The sequence below is a fragment of the Cebus imitator genome, unplaced genomic scaffold (assembly GCF_001604975.1).
Source record: "Cebus imitator isolate Cc_AM_T3 unplaced genomic scaffold, Cebus_imitator-1.0 Scaffold51, whole genome shotgun sequence".
Classification (NCBI taxonomy): domain Eukaryota; kingdom Metazoa; phylum Chordata; class Mammalia; order Primates; family Cebidae; genus Cebus; species Cebus imitator.
The window spans coordinates 10877452-10899640 of NW_016107366.1; the positions used below are offsets into that span (position 1 = coordinate 10877452).

Genomic DNA, 22189 nt, shown 5'->3' on the forward strand with positions numbered 1-22189 from the left:
AGTTAATTTGTTGAATGTGGAGGGCATGGGGGGTGGGGCAGGTATTGGTAGTTCTTGGAAGCTCCCCAGGTGATTCTGTTGTGCAGCCTGGTTGAGAACTACTTCACCCCTTAGCGCCTGAACCATGGGAGCTGAGAACTACTTCACCCGTTAGCACCTGAATCAGGGGAGGCCCTGAACCATGGGATGTGGCCCCAGGAAAACCCTCACCGGAATCAGGCCTGTCTTCTCTTTGAAGTGTAACCCTGTGCCCTAGGTTTTGTAAATGTTCCCCCAGGTGAGAGCTTCCTCCTCCAGATTTAAGGGTGCCCAGGCTGGGAGACTGTCCCCTGTCTTTCCCAGGTGGGCCTGTGCTTCTTGGGCTCCTCATAGGAAAGACCTGTCCGAGGTGCAAGGTCTCTCTGATGTAGAAGGCCTCCCTGAGATGGATGGACTGGGGGATCTTCCCAGGTGTGAACCTGCCTCTTGCCTCGCAGGTGTAAGGTATGCCCGCTGACCTTTTTCACCAAGTCGGAGATGCAGATCCACTCCAAGTCGCACACAGAGGCCAAGCCCCACAAGTGCCCACACTGCTCCAAGTCCTTTGCCAACGCCTCCTACCTGGCCCAGCACCTGCGTATCCACCTGGGTGTCAAGCCCTACCACTGCTCCTACTGTGATAAGTCCTTCCGGCAGCTCTCCCACCTCCAGCAGCACACCAGGTGAGTGGCCTGCTTGCTGCTGCCCTGCTGCAGCCCAACTCAGCTCAGCACCTGTGGCCTGGCACATGGAGCCAGTGCAAGGAGGGGCAAGGACCTTCTCCAGGTGCCTGTTGCCCTTGGGGTCTTGGGCCTTGCGGACCTCACTGGCCTCAGCTCTTGTTACTGCACCCTGCCCCCACTGTTTCTCATCTCTATGTCTTTGTACGTGCCGTGTCCTTTACCAGAGACGCCCTCCTGCCTTTCCCTGTTTCTCTGGCCATCCCCTTGTCCTCTCTCAGTCTAGCTTCCTCCAGGATGCCCTCCCTGATTACTCTAGCTGGGTAAGAGGCCTGACCTCTGTGTCTCCAGAAGGCCCTGTGCATGTCCATCATAGTCGTGGTAGGTGTCACACCCACGTCTGTTTACCTGCCCACCTCACTCAATCTGCTGGGAGTTCTTGAAGGCAAGAGCTCAGTCTCCTCTGTTTCCACATCCCCAGTTTGTAGCACATAATAAGCAATTATTAAATATTTTGGAATAAATATAAATGGTTTTTACAGAGCATATGATTCATCTATTTAACACATATTAACAGAAACTTTTACTCTATGCCAGACACTATTCTAGGTGTTGAGGATACAGCCAGGAACAAAACAGACAAAAATCTCTGCCTTCATGGGGCATACAATCTAGTTGAGTGTGTGAAAGGGAGATTCAAAGCTGTAAATGCTTTAAGAAAAGCTTGTGGCTGAGCACAGTGGCTCATGCCTTTAATCCCAGCACTTTGGGAGGCCTAGGTGGGTGGATCACCTGAAGTCAGAAGTTCGAAACCAGCCTGGCCAACATGGCAAAACCCCATCTCTATTAAAAATACAAAAATTAGGCTGGGCTTGGTGGCTCACGCCTGTAATCCCAGCACTTTGGGAGGCCAAGATGGGTGGGTCATGAGGTCAGGAGATGGAGACCATCCTGGCCAACATGGTGAAACCCTGTCTCTACTAAAAATACAAAAATTAGCTGGGCATGGTGGTGCATGCCTGTAATCCCAGCTACTCAGGAGTCTGAGGTAGGAGAATCACTAGAACCAGGGAGTCAGGTAGCAGTGAGCAGAGGCTGTAGTGAGCTGAGGTCCCATCACTGCACTCCAGCCTGGTGACAGAGCAAGACTCCGTCTAAAAAATAAATTAATTAAAAAAAAAATTAGCTGGGCATGGTGGTGGGCATCTGCAATCCCAGCTACTTGGGAGGCTGAGTCAGGAGAATCGCTCGAACCTGAGAGTGGAGGTTGCAGTGAGCCGAGATTGCACTCCAGCCTGGGCAACAAGAGAGAAACTCTGTTTTAAAAAAAAAGAAAAAGAAGAAAAATTGTGCAGGAGGGTGTAGACATCAGAAAGACTGGCTCACCAAATAAAAATACCATTGGTATTTTAAAAAACAAGTCAAAGATTACCAAGATTTCAGTTCATCTGTTCAGAGGGGAAGCAGCAGAGTTTTCTCACATGACGACTATCATCTGTGTGAGCATTGTCACGTGTTTGCCAATATCAGCATTGGAAAAGTCAGGGATAAAATTGGTTTTTGCTGTGGAGTTTGTAATTTACAGAACTCACCAGGTTTTCTCTGTTTTTCAGACTAGTACTATTTAGAATGGGTTTTTTTTTTTTTTTTGAGATGAAGTTTCACTCTATTGCCCAGGCTGGAGTGCAGTATCACGATCTTGGATCTCTGCAACCTCCACCTCCTCAGCTTCCCAAGTAGCTGGATGACAGCTGTGTGCCACCTTGAGAAGGGCTGTATTTGTTATTTGCTTTTTATGTTTTTTATCATTTATTCATTTATCTTCATTGTCTTTGAATCCTGTATCCCTGGGTGCAAAATGTTTTACCTTGTCTATTTTTGCGACACAATGTATGGGTATGATAGTAAGAATCAAATGGCAGACCGGGCTCGGTGGCTCGTGCGTGTAATCCTAGCACTTTGTGAGGCTGAGGCAGGTTAATCACTTGAGCTCAGGAGTTCCAGACCAGCAACATGGCAAAACCCCATCTCTACAAAAAATACAAAAACTAGCTGGGAGTAATGGTGCATGCCTGTAATCCCGGCTACTCGGGAGGCTGAGGTGGGAGGATTGCTTGAACCCAGGAGGTTGAGTCTACAGTGAGCTGAGATTGCACCACTGCACTCCAGCCTGTGTGACAGTGAGACCCTGACTCAAAAGAAAAAAGAAAAAGAAAAGAATAAAATGGCAGAATGGCAGCAGGGCCAGGTGTCAGTCTGTTTTCTCGTTGCCATGCCTCCCAAAGCACAAATCTGACTGTATAAGTTTGTTTCAGCAGTTTTCTGATTTTGTTACTTTGATTTTTAAAACACGTGGCCAGATTTATGTACAGAAATGTATGTAATAAGGTATTGATTGATAAAGTCCTCCCGGTTGTATGGTTCTTAAAATTAGAGCATGTGACAGAAAAACTTGAGAGATAACTCTGTTAGGAGACTTTATAAAGCCTCCAGGCCAGAACTGTGTGTGTATATGTGAAACAAATTTTATATTAGAGATCAGGAACCTAGAACCATCCAATTCACCTGTGCTAGATTGTGCCTATATGATGTGTAACATGGCGGGGGGTACCCTTTTTTTTTGAGAGTCTTCGTTTGTCAGTGTTCCTGGGCAAGCAGAGATTGATGTCTTTTTATAACCTTAAAGGGCTGGAATTCCACAAGCTGTAGAGCAGGTCCGGTCCAGTTTCCTGGAGGACCGCGGAGGCCTCATTCCCACTTTTCAAGTGCAGTCCTTGTTTCTCACTCTCAGACTTGTCATGCCTAATTAAGTGAAATTCATCTTTAAATGTGACATTTCTGGCACAGCCATGGTTATAAATTTGATTTACCTAATTATATCCTGCTAAGAAGGAGGACAGATTCTTACAGATCCTGTTTACAGAACTAATGACTGTAAAAGAAGAGGGTCTCAGCAGCGGTACTTTGAAGAGTTTTTAGCAATTATTCCAAGTAGTTTTGTAGATAAGGCCAATTACATACGTTGTTTTCCATAGAATGATTATTTCAACATTTTCTTGATAATTTATTATTTCATATCTATATTAGGAGGTTTTTATAGTGCCCCTCCCACCCTCACCCCCAGAATTCTGAAGAGTTAGCTGGAAGAAGACACCATTTTAGGAATATTTTATTCTAGTTTATTGAATACAGTCTCCTAAATTGAGAATTAGAGACAGATTAAAGAAAAAAGGAAGACCTTTAGAAAATTAGAACATTAACAATGAAATCAGTTTCATCCAGTCCTAGGGAGTGATTCCTGTTCCTCTGATCCTGGGTTAGTTAGCCCGCTCTCAAAGTTATCTCCTTCTGGACCAAGGACTCTTGGAGCCCACCTTGGCCTCTGGCAGCATCTGGTCATGAAGAGGACGTTAGCTTGGCAGCCTGTGTGCATTTGTCTATCCTAGCTTGAAGCAAAGGCCGGCAAGCAAGTATAAGGGTAAAAATCAGACCTGTTTATTAGACTAAATGATTCTGGTTAATTAGTTATAACAGTAACACAATGGAAGACAGTGGAGTACTCTATTAAGATATAATGCATGATCAATTTTTCAGACTAAAAACATGTTAGGCTGGTGTGGTGGCTCACACCTATAATCCCAAAACTCTGGGAGGCTGAGGTGGATAGATCACTTGAGGTTAGGAGTTTGAGACAAGTCTGGTCAACATGATAAAACCCTGTTTCTATTAAAAATACAAAAATTAGCCAAGTGTGGTGGGCACCTGTAATCCCATCTACTCGGGAGGCTGAGGCAGGAGAATCACTCGAACCTGGGAGTTGGAGGCTACAGTGAGCCAAGATTGTGCCACTTCACTCCAGCCTGGGTGACAGAGCAAGACTCCATCGCAACAACAACAAAAACATGTTACAGACAGCAACCGCATTGGACCATCTTCAGGGTCTTTTAATCCCATGAAGCGTTAACTAATTGTTAAGGGTATTTTAAATCTAGAGACAAAATGTTTTTAAGGAAATGTCTTTGTTGATACTTATTATGCCAGCCTCTGTGCATTAAAATAGGTTTTTTTGGTCCATCTTAGAAAGTGCACAAGAACATATTATGCATTATATGTATTATATGTTTATATATGCATAAAATTAACCCAGGGAGGTTGAGTTTCTCTTTTTATTTCCCAACTTTCTTATGCTACCAACTTTATAGGGCAGCTGTCACTCTAGCGTTTGGCTATTATAAATATGAAAAATACATAGGCCGTGCACTGTGGCTCACGCCTGTAATCCCAGAACTTTGGGAGGCTGAGGTGGGTGGATCACTTGAGGTCAGGAGTTTTAAGACCAGCCTGGTCAACATGGTGAAACCCCATCTCTACTAAAAATACAAAAATTAGCCAGGTGTGGTGGGGGGTGCCTCTAATTCCAGCTACTTAGGAGGCTGAAGCAGGGGAATCACTTGTATCTGGGAGGGGGAGGTTGCAGTGAGCTGAGATCTTACCACTGTACTCCAACCTGGATGACAGAGCAAGGCTTTGTCTTAAAAAACAAACAAAAAACAAAAGGAAACTACAAAACCCAATCATTGTAAGCATCCTTCCTTTTATAAAGCAAGGAAGCAAATCTTTGGTGTTACCCAGCAACTCCAAGAGCATTTGCATTTGCACCTGGACAGTTTTATCCTTCTGAATCAGGGACCTAGGGGCCTGGTTCTGAGAAAGGCGACAGCACAAAGCTGATGGAACGGGCACACTAATAAACACAGGCACGAGTGATAATAATGATGAAGAATTCTGGGTTTTTTTGTTTAAGAAGTAGACTTTGTTTAAAAATATTAAGAACATGACCAAAAATAAAAATAAAAAAAAAAAAAAGCAACAAAAAATTAACAGGCCTTTGAAGGAAAGGAGAGTATTTTGCTAGAATATTCTTTGACCCAGGGATTATTCTCCATTCCTGAGGGCACGATATTTTTTTTTTTCCGTCTCTCTCTCTCTCTCTCTCTCTCTCTCTCCTTTGGAGTAATTTGAGTTCATAATGGCAGGAAACCAACCAAACAAAAAAGAATTCTATCAACATTTGGAAGACGACTTACAAGTCACTAGCTACTGGCACATATAATTAAACTGATGTGTCCTAAGTCAGAGGCAAAGAGGCAAGTGTCCCAAATGCCCAGAACTCCCAGGATTCTTTAGACAAACAAACAAAAAATTCCAAAGCTGAAGAAGCAACCGGATTCCAGATTCCTTGTCCTCTGCTGTTTGACAGAGGCCCTTTCCCATTTGTTTGTCCCTTGGTGGAGAAGCTGACCTCAGATCATATAATCAAATCCATCTTCCCAGTGATAGAGCCACTCAATGAAGGGCATAAGAGAAGGTCACGTCCGAAACAGAGCCAGCCCCAGGTCAAGCAGTAGAGCTGTAGAGTTAGCAAGAGGGCGAGCAAGATCTGCCCTAGGAGTTGAGAAGGATGTGCCTGGGAGCGTGGTTGGAGTGAGGCAGTTGAGTGGGCCCGCAGCGTGAAAGTAAGGCGCAAGCCAAGTGGGGGACTTGCAGAGTGTTGCACAAGTCCAGGCTTCAGAAGGATCAGCCTCTACATAATAAATACCACATGGATTTATAGAGAAAAGAGAACATTTTCTGTTGTTAGTCTGTTCATGGTAGAAAACCAGCATTGTCTCATGCAGTTAGCGTATGTATGAGGGTTGTCCATACCTGCAGATGTCGCAGTGCAGGAGTCAGGGGTAACATTGTTTTGAGCTTGAGGCCAGGAGCCTGAGACTGACCTGGGCAACATGGTGAGACCCCAATCTCTACAAAAAATTAAAAAATGAGCTGAGTGTGTTAGCATGTGTTGTAGTTCCAGCCACTCACGAGGCTGAGGTGGGAGCATTGTTTGAACCCAGGAGAGAGAGGCTGCAGTGAGCTGAGATTGTGCCACTGCACTGCAGCCTGGGTGACAGGGGGAGACCCTATCTAAACAAACAAACAAACAAAAACCATTGTTTCAGGAGGAAGTTAGTAAGTTACAGGAAATGGCTGAAAGTTTTATCTATTTGTGGAACTAGGGCTAGACAGAGTGACTTTGGATTTGTCTGTTTATCCAGGGTGCAGAGTGTTTTTGCTTTTGTTTTTCTTTTCCTGGCTGGGTGATGTTTTATACCTGCCTAATGATCACTGCAGCAGGGGAAAGTGTCATTTTATTTTTTTCAAGTCTGGTAATAATGCTAATAATGACGACGACAACTATTCATTGTCAGAGAACATCTGTGTGCTAGGTCCTGCTTAAGGTGTTTTAGTATACAAGGTGTCCATTAAATCCCTGTACAGTATGAATTTATTATTTCTTCATAATGAATTTGAAAAATGCTACAGGGGGGAATCCTCTCAAGGAATATTTAACTTTCATATATCTATGACCATTGTTTTAGTTATAAAACAAAACATGCCCAAAGCCATCTCATGGCTGAGGAATGAAAGTGATAATTCATGAATCCTTAATAATTTTATTGAAACATTGAACACATTTCCTTTGTCTTCATAAGTTGCTTCACTTAAATAGAAATTAATGTATTAAAAACTAACACTGTAAAAATATTTTATGAACACCCTTTAAATTCTTACAGCCTTTATTATTATCCCCATTTTAGAGAGGGGGAAACTGAGGCTAAGGGAGGCAGTCACCTGCCCAAGGTCACACAGCTGAGAGGTGGCAGAAGCAAGATTCGAGGGCAGTGCATCAAGGAGCAGCCCAGTTCAGGAGGAAGGAAGGGGCTGGGGTGTCAGGCTGCAGAAGAAGCACATGGGGATGGCAGTGCCAGGAAAGAAAGCAGACCAAGTCTTTGGAGCCCCTGGGTGGGACTGGGACAGTGGGGGTTGGGGGGGTAGTCCAGGGCCACTAGCTTCAGCTCAGCTTCCTTGTGCTGCCTAAAGAAGAGGGACCACTGGCTGGGAGCAGTGTCTCATACCTATAATCCCAGCACTTTGGGAGGCTGAGGTGGGAGGATCACTGGAGGTCAGGAATTCGAGACCAGCCTGGCCAACATGGTCTCGAACCATGGTGGTCTACTAAAAATACAAAAAAATTAGCCAGGCATGGTGGTGCGGGCCTGTAGTCCCCAGGTACTTGGGAGGCTGAGGCAGGATAATCGCTTGAACCAGGGAGGCCTCAGAGGTTGCTGTGAGCTGAGATGATGCCACTGCGCTCCAGCCTCAGCAACAGAGTGAGACTTAGAGTCAGAAGAAGAAGAGTGACCACTTAGAGTCAGGGTGGACTTCTCCACAGATGTCGGAGCTGGGGCTGGGTGCCCCCCAGTGGGAAAATGACCTACAAAGAGAGGATTCCCATGTTAGAACTGAGGGCTCAGGCTTGACTTGAAGTTCAGGGACTGAAGATAAGAGCTTTGTGGCTGAGAGAATAGGCAGCCTGGTCCTTCCTTCATCCAGCAGTTGCTCCCTGAAGCTTTTTCTGAGCCAGCCCCATGCTGGGTGCCATGCATAGGGACACGGGAGCGGGCAGAGGCAGGCCCCTGCCACTGTGATCTGGGAGGCTGGCAGATGCGGAAACTTCCTTGAGAGAGGGAAGTAGGAGGTGGAGGCTGGGGAGGATCATCTGGGTCGAGTACGGAGGGGTCCACAGCCCTCCCCAGTCATGAGCAAAGGCTCCAGGCCTGCTGGGGGCTGCATCTGCATGGGTGTTGGGGGAGGTTGGTAAGATGCCCCTCTGGGGAGTGCAGTGGCAGAGGAGGAGGCCTTAGAAACCAAGGCCAGAATGTGAAGGACCTTGCAAGCTGGGGAAGCGGGATATGGACTCTGTCATGGAAAAAGAGGGGGATCGTGGAAGCTGCCAGACTAGGCCGTGACAAGGTCAGAGCCCTGAAGCTTCGGCCGTGCCGAGGCCAGGTGGGGAGAGGCTGAGGCTGGGAGTCTAGGGGGAGGCCATGCGGTCGCTGTACTTGCATGGGTGGAGGCTAGTGGGCAGCTTGCTGGCCAGGAGGGCTTGGCTGGTTCCTGAGGAATGACCTGAACCCGCTAGAGCACTGTCTTTCGGTCAGTCAGCAAACCCTATGAAATACCCCGGGGCATGAAAGTCGCTGATTATGTGGAACATATTTCTCTTGTCAATGATTGTCTTCAGAGAGAAAGAACTTGCTTTCCTTCATTCAGTCTGTGTCTATTTATGGAATCCCCTCTGTGCTGAGCCCATGCGAGACACTGGGGGGATGGTGGGGGATGAGCTCAGGGGAGTTCCTCTGAAGGAACAGAGTGACCAGACACGGACAAAATAAGTACAGAGACTTCCGGGAAGCCAGTGTCTTTGTTGCCTGAGAGGTGGGCTGTGGGGAGTCTGACCCGGTCCCCAGGTCAGGGCAGGCTGCTCTGATGAAGTCCCCAGATTAGGGCAGGCTGCTCTGATGAAGGGATCAGTGCCAGAGGAGCTACTGCAAGGCCGCTGTGACTGGGTTTCAGGGCAGGGGAGAAGGGGCTGTGGGGTTTAAAACAGGAGTGTGAGTCCTGGGGATCCTTAGGCGTTAGGTGACAGGGGGCTTAACTAAACGAATTCCCCAGCCCTAGAGGGAATGAGGACGGGATGAAGTGAAGAGGATGCTGGCCTCAGGCGGAGTTGGTCCAGATGACTCTTAAGGTCCTTCCATTGTAGAGATGGGCAGCAGCCTGGGATGGGATCCTGAAATGTGACACCCAGAAATGTGCAGATAGAACAGGGGTGATCAGAACTGGATCCGCCCAGCTTCTCTTGGCACAGCTACTGTGGAAGTCCATACCCCGGGCCTTGATCCTGAGACTGGGACCCATCCGTGCCCTCAGGATTTCCCGTCTAGCAGGGGAGACAGAAGGGTGGGTGGCCTCGAGGGTCCAGTGGGGTTAACTCTGTGGTGAGGAGTGTGCTCAGGAAGCCTGTGGGGTGAGGAGCAGCATGCTTGGGAGATTCCGCAGAGTCCCACTCACTGATGAATGTGGAAGGATTAGCTGACATTTACTGGGCAGAGGAGCTGGGGAGGTCCTACTGCTGAGGATGCAGACATAGCAGAGGTATGGGAAGACTCATTAGACGTGGCTGGCAGGGAAGAATCAGTCTCTGACCAGGGTGTAGGGTGTGTACAAGCAGGGAGGGGATACTGGACCACCTGGTGAAGGCCTTGAATTACATCTAAGGAATTTTGGCTTTGTCAATGTTTATAATGGCAGCCAATGGGCTTATTGGTGGCAGGGAGTGTTTCTGACTCAACCCTGTGTCCCTAAGTCCAGCGCTAGGCCTGGCCATAGGGGCCTTAGTTTCTTTGATGAGTTCATTGGTGGGCTGATGGCAAACCCAGTCAGTGAGAGGGGGTGGAGCCTTGGAAGGAAGGAGTGGACACCCTTTTGGTCAAATCTGGATATTCCCCTCTACTTTTGCTCCTCAACAAATTAGGCAAACAAGGTTCAGGCCCAGCTGGCATTTCATTGCCCACCTGCTTGGCACAGAGATTTGCCTGAACAGATGCTTCAAGACACGCCCAGGGAGATGGTGCAAAGGCATGAGTGTGAAAAGCAGGGAAGGCTACTATTAGTGCATGCCAGGCTGCTGAGCTCCATTTGTGGACATCCTCGCTCAGTCCACAGCTGGGCTGTTGGGCAGGTACAGGGTCATCAGACCTCAAATCATTGCCACAGTGTCACCTTCCCCATGAAGCCCTACCCCCGTTTAAAACTGCACCCCTCCTTCTGGCACTCCTGGTCGCCCTCATCTTGTTCTGTTTTTCCCACAGCACTCACTACCTTCTACATGTGATTTCGTTTTTAATTTCATGCTTCTTGCTTGTTTCCTCCAGGCAGTGGCTTTTGTCTGTTTTGTTTATGATATATTGCAAGTACCTGGCACAGTGCCTGGGGCATGGGTACCCGATGTAATGAATGTGGATGAATGAGTAACAATAACTGGCGAACGTTAATTCAGTGCTGACTTTGTACCAACACTAGGCTAAGCCCTTCACAGGCATTATCTGATGTTATCTTCACAAAGCCCTATGAGGTAGGGGCTGTATTTTTATGCCCATTTTGCAGATGAGGAAACTGATGCACAGTGTTTTCTCCAAGGCCACCCAGCTGGTAAATAGGCAGGATGAGAATCCATGAGTGGCAGGGACAGGAGGAGCTCCCAGGGAGGACACAGAGGGGCTGAGCAAGGGCCCTGCTGTTTCGTATTCTCTCATTTACTGGGGTGACCACGTAGCTGTCATGAACATGTGCCTGACATGGCACAGTGACAGGAAATAAGTGTCTGGGGCCAACTGGAGAGAGATGTCTCCTTCTTAGGGAAGGAGGCTGGGTGGGCAGGGACGGTCCCAACAAAGCCGTGCATCTGCATTCTTTGCAATGTGTGGTCTGCAGCCTGCAGTGTGGGGTTTTGAAAGAGAGGACCAGGCCTGCACTGAGTTTCTGTGAGGGCTCTGGTGGCGGGCCGGAGACAGCAGGGACCTCTGGAAGGCGGGAGGCTCTCGTCACACTGGCGGTAGAGGCCAGAGATGGAAGGAGGAGCCATGGCCTTTGAAGTCCCCAGCTCTCTCCTGGGCTCACTCTTGGTCCTTGGGGAGTGTGGGCAGGGTAGGGACCGAGAGGCTTAGGGGCTAGAGTAAGGACTTGGGGACTGAAGCAGTCTTGGGGTATGTGTCGGAGACCTCCACCTCATTGGGCTGCCCATTGCAGAATCCACACAGGCGACAGACCCTACAAGTGCCCACATCCTGGCTGCGAGAAGGCTTTCACTCAGCTCTCCAACCTGCAGGTGAGTGCCTGCCTGCCTCCCACCCCCAGGTGCTGCGCTGCCTCCCCCACCCCTGCAAGGGAGTGTGGGAAGGGGGTGGGGTGGGGGAACCCCTGTTCCTCTCCTGACCCCCTGCTGTGCCCCACAGTCTCACCAGCGCCAGCACAACAAGGACAAGCCCTACAAGTGTCCCAACTGCTACCGGGCCTACTCGGACTCCGCCTCCCTGCAGATCCACCTCTCGGCCCACGCCATCAAGCACGCCAAGGCCTACTGCTGCAGCATGTGTGGGCGGGCCTACACCTCGGTGAGTGCCAGTCATTCGGCCTGTGCCCTGCCCTGGTGGAGCCGCTTCCCCTTCCAGGCCTCAGCTGCCTCCCCCTCTTCAGATCTGTGCGGACTCTTCCCGTTTTCCAAAGAAACTGAGGCCTAGAGAGGGGAAGTGACTCCCTGAGATCACAGGGAAAGGCAGAACCAGGGCTTTTGCTTCCGACTTCTGGCTCAGCCACCACAGGCCGAGCCTCTAGCCTCCTGCTCACCGTTAGCCTGGGTCTTCGAGGCTCTGGAGTACTCACGGCAGCTTTTCACCTGCTTTTTAGAGGAAGTTACAATCCCCATCATGGCCACAAGGTGGCATAGTGACATGGCCCAGAGTCCCCCTCATCTCAGGAAAGGCCTGGGCACCTCAGAAAGCTCATAGCATTCAGTCCCCATCCCTGGGTGGGAATTTCCCCAAACAAGGGCCTTTTGGCACCCAGAAACAGCATTCACCCCCCAGGCAAGTCGCTTGAGTGTGGGCTTCTGTTTGATCTAACATTCTAGTTAACAGACCCTGTATCCCCAACATAGAGGTCACTGAGCCTCAGTTTCCTTATCTGTCAAATGGATGAACTCACAGGGCTGTTGGCTGGCAGAGTGGCGCCCAATCAACCTGAGCTAGTACCATTATTTGTTCACTCAGTGTTTACTAAACACTTCTGCCTGGCACTTGGGCATCAGATGAGCCAGACAGATCTATGGTTTTTTTGCCCCCCAGGGAAGTTAAGAACTACTTTTGGAGACAAGTTTTAAACAAATACACATGTAACTGTTTGGCAAATTGTGTAACTACTGTAAAGCACAGCATCTCGGCCCTAGTCCAGGTGGACATTTGGGCAGGACCTTTCCATTGTGGGCGCTGGCCTGTGTGTGGCACGGTTCTGAGCAGCATTCCAGGCCTCCACCCACTAGATGCCAGGAGCAACCCCTTCTCAAGTGGTGACAGCCAAAAATGTCTCCAGGGAGGACACAGAGGGGCTGAGCTGCAGGGCCATGCTGTCCTGCATTCCGGAGTCCTGCATTCTGGGGGACAGCGTGGCCCTTGCTCAGCCCCTCTGTGTCCTCCCTGGGAGCTCCTTCTGTCCCTGCCACTCCTGGGTTCTCATCCTGGCTCTTTGTCCCTAGAGGGCAAAATCGCCTCAATTGAGAACCACTGTGATAAAAGAAAAGTATGTTTTGAAAGACAGCAGGGAGGACAGAATGGAGCTGGGAAGGGGGATGGGTCCAGATTGACCACCTAGGGGAGCACCACTTAGATGAAGCCTTGAAGGGTAATTGGATGAGGAAGAGAACCAGGGGAAAGAAGCTTCCATGCAGGGAACACTGAGTGCAGACCCCATGAGGTGGAACAAACTTGGCATGTTACAAGAGCTCAAAGGAACTTAGGTCATTTGGGGCCTTGGGGCTCTGTTAGGAAAATATGGATATTTTTTCAGGTGGAATGGGAAGCCACAGGGAGGGGATTGTCAGGGAGGGTTTTTTTTTTTTTTTTTTTTTTTTTTTTCTGTATTTTAGAGACGGGACCTTGCTATGTTGCCCAGGGTAGAATCAAAATCCTGGGCTCAAGGGTTCCTCCTGCTTCAACCTCCAGAGTAGCTGGGGCTACAGGTGTGTGCCACAGTGCCTGGCAGGGAAGGTATTTTGCAAGGTCACTCTGGCTGGAGGGGGTTCATGGATCATAGGTGAGGTTGTCGGCGGTATTTGTCAGGTGCTGGAAGGGCTGTGACTTGCTAAGTGCTGAGTCTGTAACATGTATTCTTCCCTGGAGTCCAAAGGAGAGGAGGGTCAAGAGGCTACGAGGACAGAATCTGCAGAGAAAAGTTCCAAAGGGGTGAGTGGGAGCCCTGCTTGGCTAGCTGATCTCCAGTCAATCCCTGCCCCTCTCCAAGGCTCAAGTTTTCCGTAACCTCCTCCTACACCATCAACCAATCCTGCCTCATCCATACTCCTGTTTTTTGAAGTAGAATCCAGACATCATACTATTTCTAAAAATTTCACTTGTCTCTAACGATAAAGACTCCTTTTTTGAGCATATCCACAATACCTTTGGAATACCTAAAAGTAATTAACCGAAGTCCTTATCTTCAAATACCTATTCGGCATTGACATTCCCATTTTTCTCATGAATGCCATGATTTTATGTATCTACATTCTTTTTTATTTTTATTGAGACAGAGTCTCCCTCTGTCACCCAGTGGCACAGACTCAGCTCACTGAAATATCCGCCGCCCAAGTTCAAGCGATTCTTGTGCCTCAGCCTCCTGAGTAGCTAGGAATACAGGCACATGCCACCATGCCTGGCTAATGTTTTTGTATTTTTAGTAGAGACAGGGTTTCACCATGTTGGCCAGGCTGGTCTTGAACTCCTGACCTCAGACAGTCTGCCCGCCTCGGCCTCCCAAAGTGCTGGGATTATAGGCATGAAGCACTGCACCCGGCCTACATTATTCTTCTGAGATCAAGATCCAAATAAGATTCCTACGTCATAGTGGGTCACTATATCTTTTAATCTCTAGATCCCCTTACCCCCACTTTTTTTCTTTGCTATTTATTCACTGAAGAATAGTTTCCTAGCTAGAAATTTGTGGGTTGCTTCCCTCTGGTATTGAATAGCATGTCACTGCCACATTTGAGGGCTTCCTCTGCTGGGCTCTGAGCATATTGAGGTCTGAAGTCAAGGAGTGGCAGGTGTGAGTACCACTTCTGCTCCTGGTGAAGGCCATTGGAAGGATGTGGCTTAGCGTGAGGGCTTCTGGGCCTGCAGTGAGCCCTGGGTCACAGCCTCACCTACCCAGTCCTAGTGCCTTGGGTCAGATCCAGCAGTGCCAGTGGAAGACATGATAGTACCGACCTGTAGTCCCAGCTACTTGGAGGGCTGAGGTGGGAGGACTGCTTGAACCCAGGAGGTTGAGGCTGCAGTGAGCTGTGATTGTGCCACAGCATTCCAGCCCGAGCGACAGTGAGACCTTCAAAAAAGAAAGTAAAAGGGAGGAAAGGAAATGTAGAGACTGGGGCAGGAGTGGACCCTTCAACCCTCACTCCATGCTAGGGGCTTGATCTCTGTGACCACAGCAACCTGTTGAGGTTGTTCCTCCCCCAAGCCTGCTTACAGAGGAGGAAACTGAGGCTCAGAGAGACAAGAGGACTTGTCCAAGTTCTCACCATTAAAAAAACTGGCAGAGCTAGGCTCAGACCCAAGCCTACTGCATCACTGTCACTGGGATCAACAGTCAGATGCAGGAACTGTGCTCCACCTGGCAGACAGGGCTGAAGTTCAGCCAGCATGCCCAGCTACAGCCAGCTGGTTGTAGGAGGTTACGGAAAACTTGAGTCTTGGATGGAGGCAGGGACTGAGTGGATCAGCTAGCCAAGCAGGGGCTCCCACTCACCCGTTTGGAGCCCTTTTTCCTGTCCTGCAGATTCTGTCATCTTAACCTCTTAGCCAGGTGGCATGGGGCTGAGGGCCTGGCCCTGGGGAGCCACAGGTGGGCGCTGCTGAGGGGCGAGCTCTCCAGCCAGCACTTACCCCAGGCAGCAGTGCAGTGTCTCTAGAACCAATGCCCTACGCGCATCTGACTCTGCGAAGCTGTGGCTGTCCTCCACTCTCTGGACTGTCTACCAAGAGCCCTCCAGTGGTTGCTGGTGGGAACTGCAGCCTCTTCTCCCTCCCTTGCCGGTGGTTCCCTATTCTGAATCTCACCTCTGCCCACAGGAGACCTACCTGATGAAGCACATGTCCAAACACACGGTGGTGGAGCACCTGGTGAGCCATCACTCACCCCAGAGGACGGAGTCCCCCGGCATCCCGGTGCGAATCTCTCTCATCTGAGCCCACTGGAGGCGCCGCCCCACCCGGCCCACTGGCAGACACAGACCCAGGCAGCACCAGGCCCCGACTCCCTCTGGGGGCCCTCCAGGAACCACCAAGCTCTCTCACGACCTTCCCAACCTTCCAGAAAGCTTGGTCCGCAGAAGCCCTGCCTGGTCCAGTCCGGGGGCGGCCAGGCCAACTGCAAGATTCTGGACTGTTTTGGTGGCATCCAAAGACGATCTCAGAGCACTTTGAACCTCTCTGTTGAGTTTTCTTTTTGTTCCCCACCCTTCACTTGCTTCACTGTTTTTCTTTTTTTTGTTTGTTTGTTTTTTAAGTTTGTTTTGGAAATAACAGAAAAGATATTTATTGGCCAGGAAGTTGGTGCTGCTAAGACCGAGAAATTTAAAGAATCGGACAGATGGACGCAGAGAACCAGAGGGCAGTGTGGGACCTTCTCTTGCCGTGGCCTCAGGTCTTGAGGGAAGGCTCAGGCCTGGGTTTCTGGACTGCAAAGTGGACCCCCAGGTGGGAGGGGCAGGAAGCAGCCGGAGTGAGCCCTTTGCCCCTGAGCACCAGGCTCGCATCTCTTGAGTTGTGCCCTGGGCATCACTGAGCAGAGGGGTGCGGCAGTTTCAGGAGGCAGAAATGAGAGGGGCAGGAGATCCACAGGACCAAAGGGTGCAGTGATGGGCTGGGTGGTGGGTGGGCCCAGGGAAATGGGGTGGGGATGGGCTGGGTAAGACCTGGCCCTCTCCTGCTGCCCTGAAGACCATCCCAGTCTACCTCGGTGCTGGCCAGGAAACCTTTCGGCTACCTCTCCCACCATCCCAGACTGTGGGCAGGGGGATGGAGAGGGAGTGGGCCTGGGGCTGGGACCTCCCTCCAGAATTTCCTCCAGATGGGGGCAGTGCCCAGGGAGGGGTTATTTATCTTCCCTGCGGTGGAGTAGGAATCCCCAGCCCAGGCCCTAGGCCTCTCAGCAGGGAAGGGATCCTCGGGGAGGCGGGTCCCAGGAGCAGACCCTATCCCCAACCCCCACAGACACACCCCAATCTGAAAGCCATGCGTGTCCGTGTATATAGGAACCATGTACAGAGCCCGGAGAAGCCCCCCACATCCCCCCGGGAAAAAAAAAGAAAACTAGACAGAAACTCATCTATATATTCTGTATCTGGAGTTCCGTTTTGAATATTAACTGTGTTATTTTTATACACTTTTTAAGCCTTAACTCGCCATTGATTTACCAGTTTAACGTTTCCTGGGGTTTCTTTTCCCATGGGATCCTCTGCCCCCACCCCCAGCCCTTTGTTTGACTTTCGTCGTCTGATACTCAGTATTGTAGCTTTTTGTCCGCATGTTACTCCCTGTAAATACGCTGTTATACATACTGTTAACACCCCTTTGCTTTTTCTATGGGACCTCCAGGCCACCATATTTAGAACTAGTTACCTTATTAAAAAAGAAAAAACAGTCTGTTGGCTTCTCAGTCTGCATCTCGGAGGCAGGGAGGTGAGGGCAGGTGCCCCTCAGACACTTCAGGAAGGAAGTTTGCATTCTATTTAAAAAAGGGGGTGGGGAGCAAATGAAAATCAAATGTTGGGGGAAAACACTAAAGGGGGCAAGAAACAAAGGAATTACAAACCCTCTGCTCTTTGTATTTCTCTGTTGTGAAGAATAAACTGTACCTGCACCCGGGTGGCGGTGGTGTTTGGCGTGCTCTGTGCGAGGGCGGGGCTGGGGGGCACCTTTCCACTGCTCCTCTCCCCTCCCCCGCCCCCCAGACTTGGAAGGAAGTGGCCTCTCACTGTGGGCTGACCTCACGCCAGGTGCTGAACGGAGTGCTTTATGTTGATTGCCTCACAACTCCCTAAGAAGTGAGTAGCAAACCAAGAGAGGCTCTTCACTACGGATAATGCTGCAGTGTAGTGTCAGTGACACAGATTGGCCCAGCATTGCCTAGTTTGGGAGCCTTTTTGGATGTACTAGCTCCACCAACAAGTCTCACTTCCACTGCTCCCTGAGGGGCACCCCACCCATCTGTGGGGTCCATCACGAGTGCCTGATTTGTGGAAGTGATTCTAGTGACTGGAGGGGGAGTCCAAAATATCCCTGTCATACATTTTTTCCTCCGTGGAGGTCAATGTTTTGATTGCCTAGGAAGGAAATTTAGTAATTCCTGAAAAATTTATCAAGGCTGGCCCTGTGAAAGGACTGTGGGGAAGACAGAAGTGACTACCATGGAGTTCATCATTGAGAACTCATTTCCCATAGTTCTCACAGTCCTTGTGTGTCTAGACTTGGCTGCAAGTGATAGAAAGTCCAATCCAAACAAGGATGCATTGGCTTATATAACAGGACAGTGGTCAGGCCAGCTTCAGGGCTCAAAGGCTGTGTCTCCAGCTCTCCACTCCATTCTTAGTCAGCTTCAGCCTGAGGCTCCTGTGGGGGCCCTCAGTAATCATCTGTAGTCTCACAGTCCACAGGGTTCCAGCAATCAAACCTCTGTCTCTCTGACAAAAGTGTCAGTGTCTTCATCCATTTTATGCTGCTGTAACAGGATCTCACAAACTGGGTAATTTATAATGTTCTGTTCATGATAAATTCAAGTCTCATAGTTGGAGGTTGGGAAGTCCAGGAGCATGGTGCCAACATCTGGTGAGGGCCTTCATGCCATGTCATCTCATACCAGAAGGCAGAAGAGCAAGAGAGGGTGAGGCCAGGCTTGGTGGCTCATGCTTGTAATCTCAACACTTTAGGAGGCCAAGGCAGGAGGATCACTTGAGCCCAGGAGTTTGAGACCAGCCTGGGCAACACAGGAAGACCTTATCTCTACAAAAAAAAAAAAAAAGAAAGAAAAAGAAAATTAGCCAGGTGTGGGGGTGCATGTGCCTGTAGTCCCAGACACTTGGGAGGCTGAGGTGAGAAAATTGCTTGAGCCCGGGAAGTCAGGGCTGTGGTGAGCCATGATTGCACCCTTTGCACTCCAGACTGGGAGACAGAACAAGACTTCATCTCAAAACAAAAAACAAAAGGTGAGAGTGAGAAAAATAGAACTCGAAGCCTCGAAGTGGCCTTTTTTTTTAAATTTTTTTTTTAGACAGAGCTTCGATCTTGTTGCCCAGGCTGGAGTGTAATGGCGCGACCTTGGCTCACCGAAACCTCTGCCTCCCATGTTCAAGTGATTCTCCTGCCTCAGCCTCCCGAGTAGCTGGGATTACAGGCATGTACCACCACACCCAGCTAATTTTGTATTTTTAGTAGAGACAGGGTTTCTCCATGTTGGCCAGGCTGGTCTCAAACTCCTGACCTCAGGTGATCCACCTGCCTCAGCCTCCCAAAGTACTGGGATTACAGGTGTGCGCCACTGCACCCAGCCCTTGTGGCTTTTTATAATCAGCATTAATCCATTCATGAGGGCGGAGCCCCCAGGACCTAACACCTCCCACTAGGCTCCAACTCCCAACACTATTGCACTGGGGTTGTTTGCAACACATTTTTGTGGGAGTACATATTCAAACCAGAGCACCCAGTAAAAGTCTAACTGGGTCTTCCTGGTTCTAACTGGATCATGTTATGTGCTTGTTTGGCTTGGGACTAGGGCCCGTGCTCCAATCCTGGAGCAGAGGTTGAAGCACCCACCTTCACCTTCTGAAGTACAAGAGGTTCCCTAATAGGAAACCAGAGTGTGGTACCATCAGAAGGGGAAATGGATGTGGTGTAGCCAAGAACCAGCATGTTTTCAGTAATCTCAGGGGCCTCATCTCTTTCTCTGAAATTGACCTCCCATAGCCTGTTTTGCCATGAAGTGATGGGCTGTGGCAGCCATATTTGTGTCACATGACCCCATTGCAGCCACAGCTGATTGGCCAGGGGTGGACACCTGACTCAGTGACTCAGTGTGTAGGTGCAGCCAGTGGTGTGTAATGGCTGTCCTGATTCACATGTGCAAGTTGTGCACACTTCTTCCAAGCTCTGCATTCAGTGAGTATTGGTAGCTTGAAATCAGCCATGGTGGGATTTACACCATGAATATTGATTGGCAAATACTATAAATCAGGGCTTTCTTTTTCCCCCAGGTCAACTGCTAGACATATACCAGACCAGCACCAGATGGAGCTGATTCTCCAGTAAGATTCCCTATTCCATGAATTAGGAACAAGTTAGGAGATAGTGGAAAACCCGGTAGACTGCAGTTTGTGGTGACTGTGTTGAGCTGGGTACAAGCAGAAGAACAAAGCAGGCAGAGAAAGAGCAGAAATGGAATGAGGAGAATAAGAGCTATGGGTAACCTCTGTTCCTGTCAGTCTTCATCCTCTGGCTATGTTTAATTTCCTGTTTGTTCTCACGTCAATGAATTTAACTTGCTAGTGGTATGACATTGGGTTCATTACTAAATGTATGTCTGGTTTCCTTGTATGTAAAATGAGGTAAATAATAGTAACCAACTTACAGGGTGGGTGGATGTGAGGATTAAATGATTCAATACCTGTCTAATGCTTAGAACTGGCACGTTGTAAGAGCCAATATATGTCCATATTATTATTGCTATTATTTGCCTTAGCCCTAATGGATCCATGATCCTTATCATCAGTGATCCCTAAGAGAGCTGAAGATGTTTGGGAATTTCTAGGAGTGGCATTTGAGCTTGCCTGGCAAGGTCAGGCAGCTGGGACAGGTGAAGATTTTGCATGTAGCAATGGTGCTCAGGGGACTGAGTCTGATTTTCACCTGCTCACCTGGGGAGTGTGTGAGTGCCACTGCCCTCTAGGTGCTAAGGACAGTGTTGACGGTAATGGAGGCAGCTGCAGAAGGAGCTTTAGCCCTCTTGTTATTCCTGCTTCAGATCCAAGTCCCTATACCCACCCCCACAACCCCTCCTTAGGCCTCTGGACTCATTAGGAGGGGAGCCATTCCCAAGGTTTGCTCGCCCTGCAACTTCCTTGAACCTTCCCCTCCTCAAGAACATCTCCATCAACAGCCCAAGGCTGCCTCCAGCTGACACCCTGGAAGCTCCTGAGCATGCCATTTATCCCCCTTTAAAACAGGAAATGACTGGCTGGGCGCAGTGTCTCATGCCTGGAATCCCAGCACTTTGGGAGGCCGAAGCAAGTAGATCCCTTGAGACCAGGAGTTCGAGATCAGCCTGGGCAACATGGTGAAACCCCACCTCTACAATAAATAAATAAATAAAATAGCCTGGTGTGGTGGTGCATGTGTGAGGTGGGAGGATCATCTGAGCCCAGGGATGTTGAGGCTGCAGTGAGCCATGATCACACCACTGCACTCCAGCCTGGGCAACAGATGCTGTCTCAAAAAACAGGAAATGACTGTTCTTCGGCAAATCCTCTACAGCTTCTGAACTTGCTGGAGAAGGGGCAGGCAGGGAGAGGAAGTTATGTTTTCTAGAGCACCACCACAACCCCTGCAGGAAGGAGACTGGCATCCACATTTCACATAGGAGAAAACCGAGGCCAGCAAAGGTGAGGAACTTGTCTACACACACACCGAGTTAGAAGAGCTGGTTCACATTATCTCTGACTGGTTCATGCTCAGGTATCAAATGGCTCAGCAACTGTTAGGGGCAGTATGTGTGGCTCTCAGTAAATGCTGCAGGGTAAGGGTGAAGGACACATATCTTCCCAAGCTGATAGTCAGCATGGGATTACAGGTGCCCACTGCCACGCCCAGCTAATTTTTTGTATTCTTAGTAGAGATGGGGTTTCATCATGTTGGCCAGGCTGGTCTCGAACTCCTGACCTTGTGATCTGCCTGCCTCTGCTTCCCAAAGTACTTGAATTACAGGCGTGAGCCACCTCGCCCGGCCATATCGCCTGTTCTTAGATACACCTGGCCCATTCTCATCTCTAATCCTGAGTCCAGATGGCCTTCTGGGTTTTGCTAATCCAGTTTAGATAGGAAACATTTTGAACTGCTTTTGAGAGGACAGATTTCTTTTACCATTGATAGTTGGGCCTGGTAAATAGCAAGAATTGCTGCCCTCCCTGGGAGTGGAGGCTTATAAAATACAAGGTTGGTGACAACACTACATAAAATATTCAAGAGAGCCAGGGTGAATGAAATCCCAATCTCCCAGGGCCCCTATTTTCCCAACTGTCAGAAAAATCTCATGGGCTTCAGTAGCTACCTTACCTATCTCCTTGGCCCTGTGACCACCTTCCCTGGAGGGTGTGATGCCTTCACACTCCTATTCAGAGCATGTGTTTCCCCACTGGGAGTCAGAAGTCTGGACAGCTGCCATGGGTGTGGAAACTTCCTACCCAGATACTGTGGCCGAACATGGCCCTGCTAGCCCCAAGGCCAGAAAATATCATTTTGGAGAAAGGTCACAATAACAATTTGGGAATGTCAACTAAAGAAAAAACGTAAGCTTTTAAAGAATTAAAGTTAGTGCCGGGCGCGGTGGCTCAAGCCTGTAATCCCAGCACTTTGGGAGGCCGAGGCGGGTGGATCACGAGGTCAAGAGATCGAGACCATCCTGGTCAACAGCTCGAGACCATCCTGGTCAACATGGTGAAACCCCGTCTCTACTAAAAATACAAAAAATGAGCTAGGCATGGTGGCGCGTGCCTGTAATCCCAGCTACTC

At 49.3% G+C, this 22189-nt stretch overlaps 1 protein-coding gene across 4 annotated transcripts in view; it reads left to right on the forward strand.

Annotated features, from left to right (window-relative positions):
• The window catches only part of ZNF362 (zinc finger protein 362), a 41435-nt gene extending 24156 nt beyond the window's left edge, over window positions 1-17279 (forward strand). For all 4 annotated transcript variants that reach the window (XM_017527983.2, XM_017527979.2, XM_017527980.2 and 1 more), the window contains 4 exons: window positions 477-701; window positions 11394-11472; window positions 11600-11758; window positions 15482-17279. In XM_017527983.2, coding sequence (XP_017383472.1) covers window positions 477-701; window positions 11394-11472; window positions 11600-11758; window positions 15482-15598 — 580 coding nt within the window. In that variant the 3' untranslated portion in view covers window positions 15599-17279. The remainder of the gene's footprint in view (window positions 1-476; window positions 702-11393; window positions 11473-11599; window positions 11759-15481) is intronic.
• Window positions 17280-22189: the final 4910 nt, after the last annotated feature.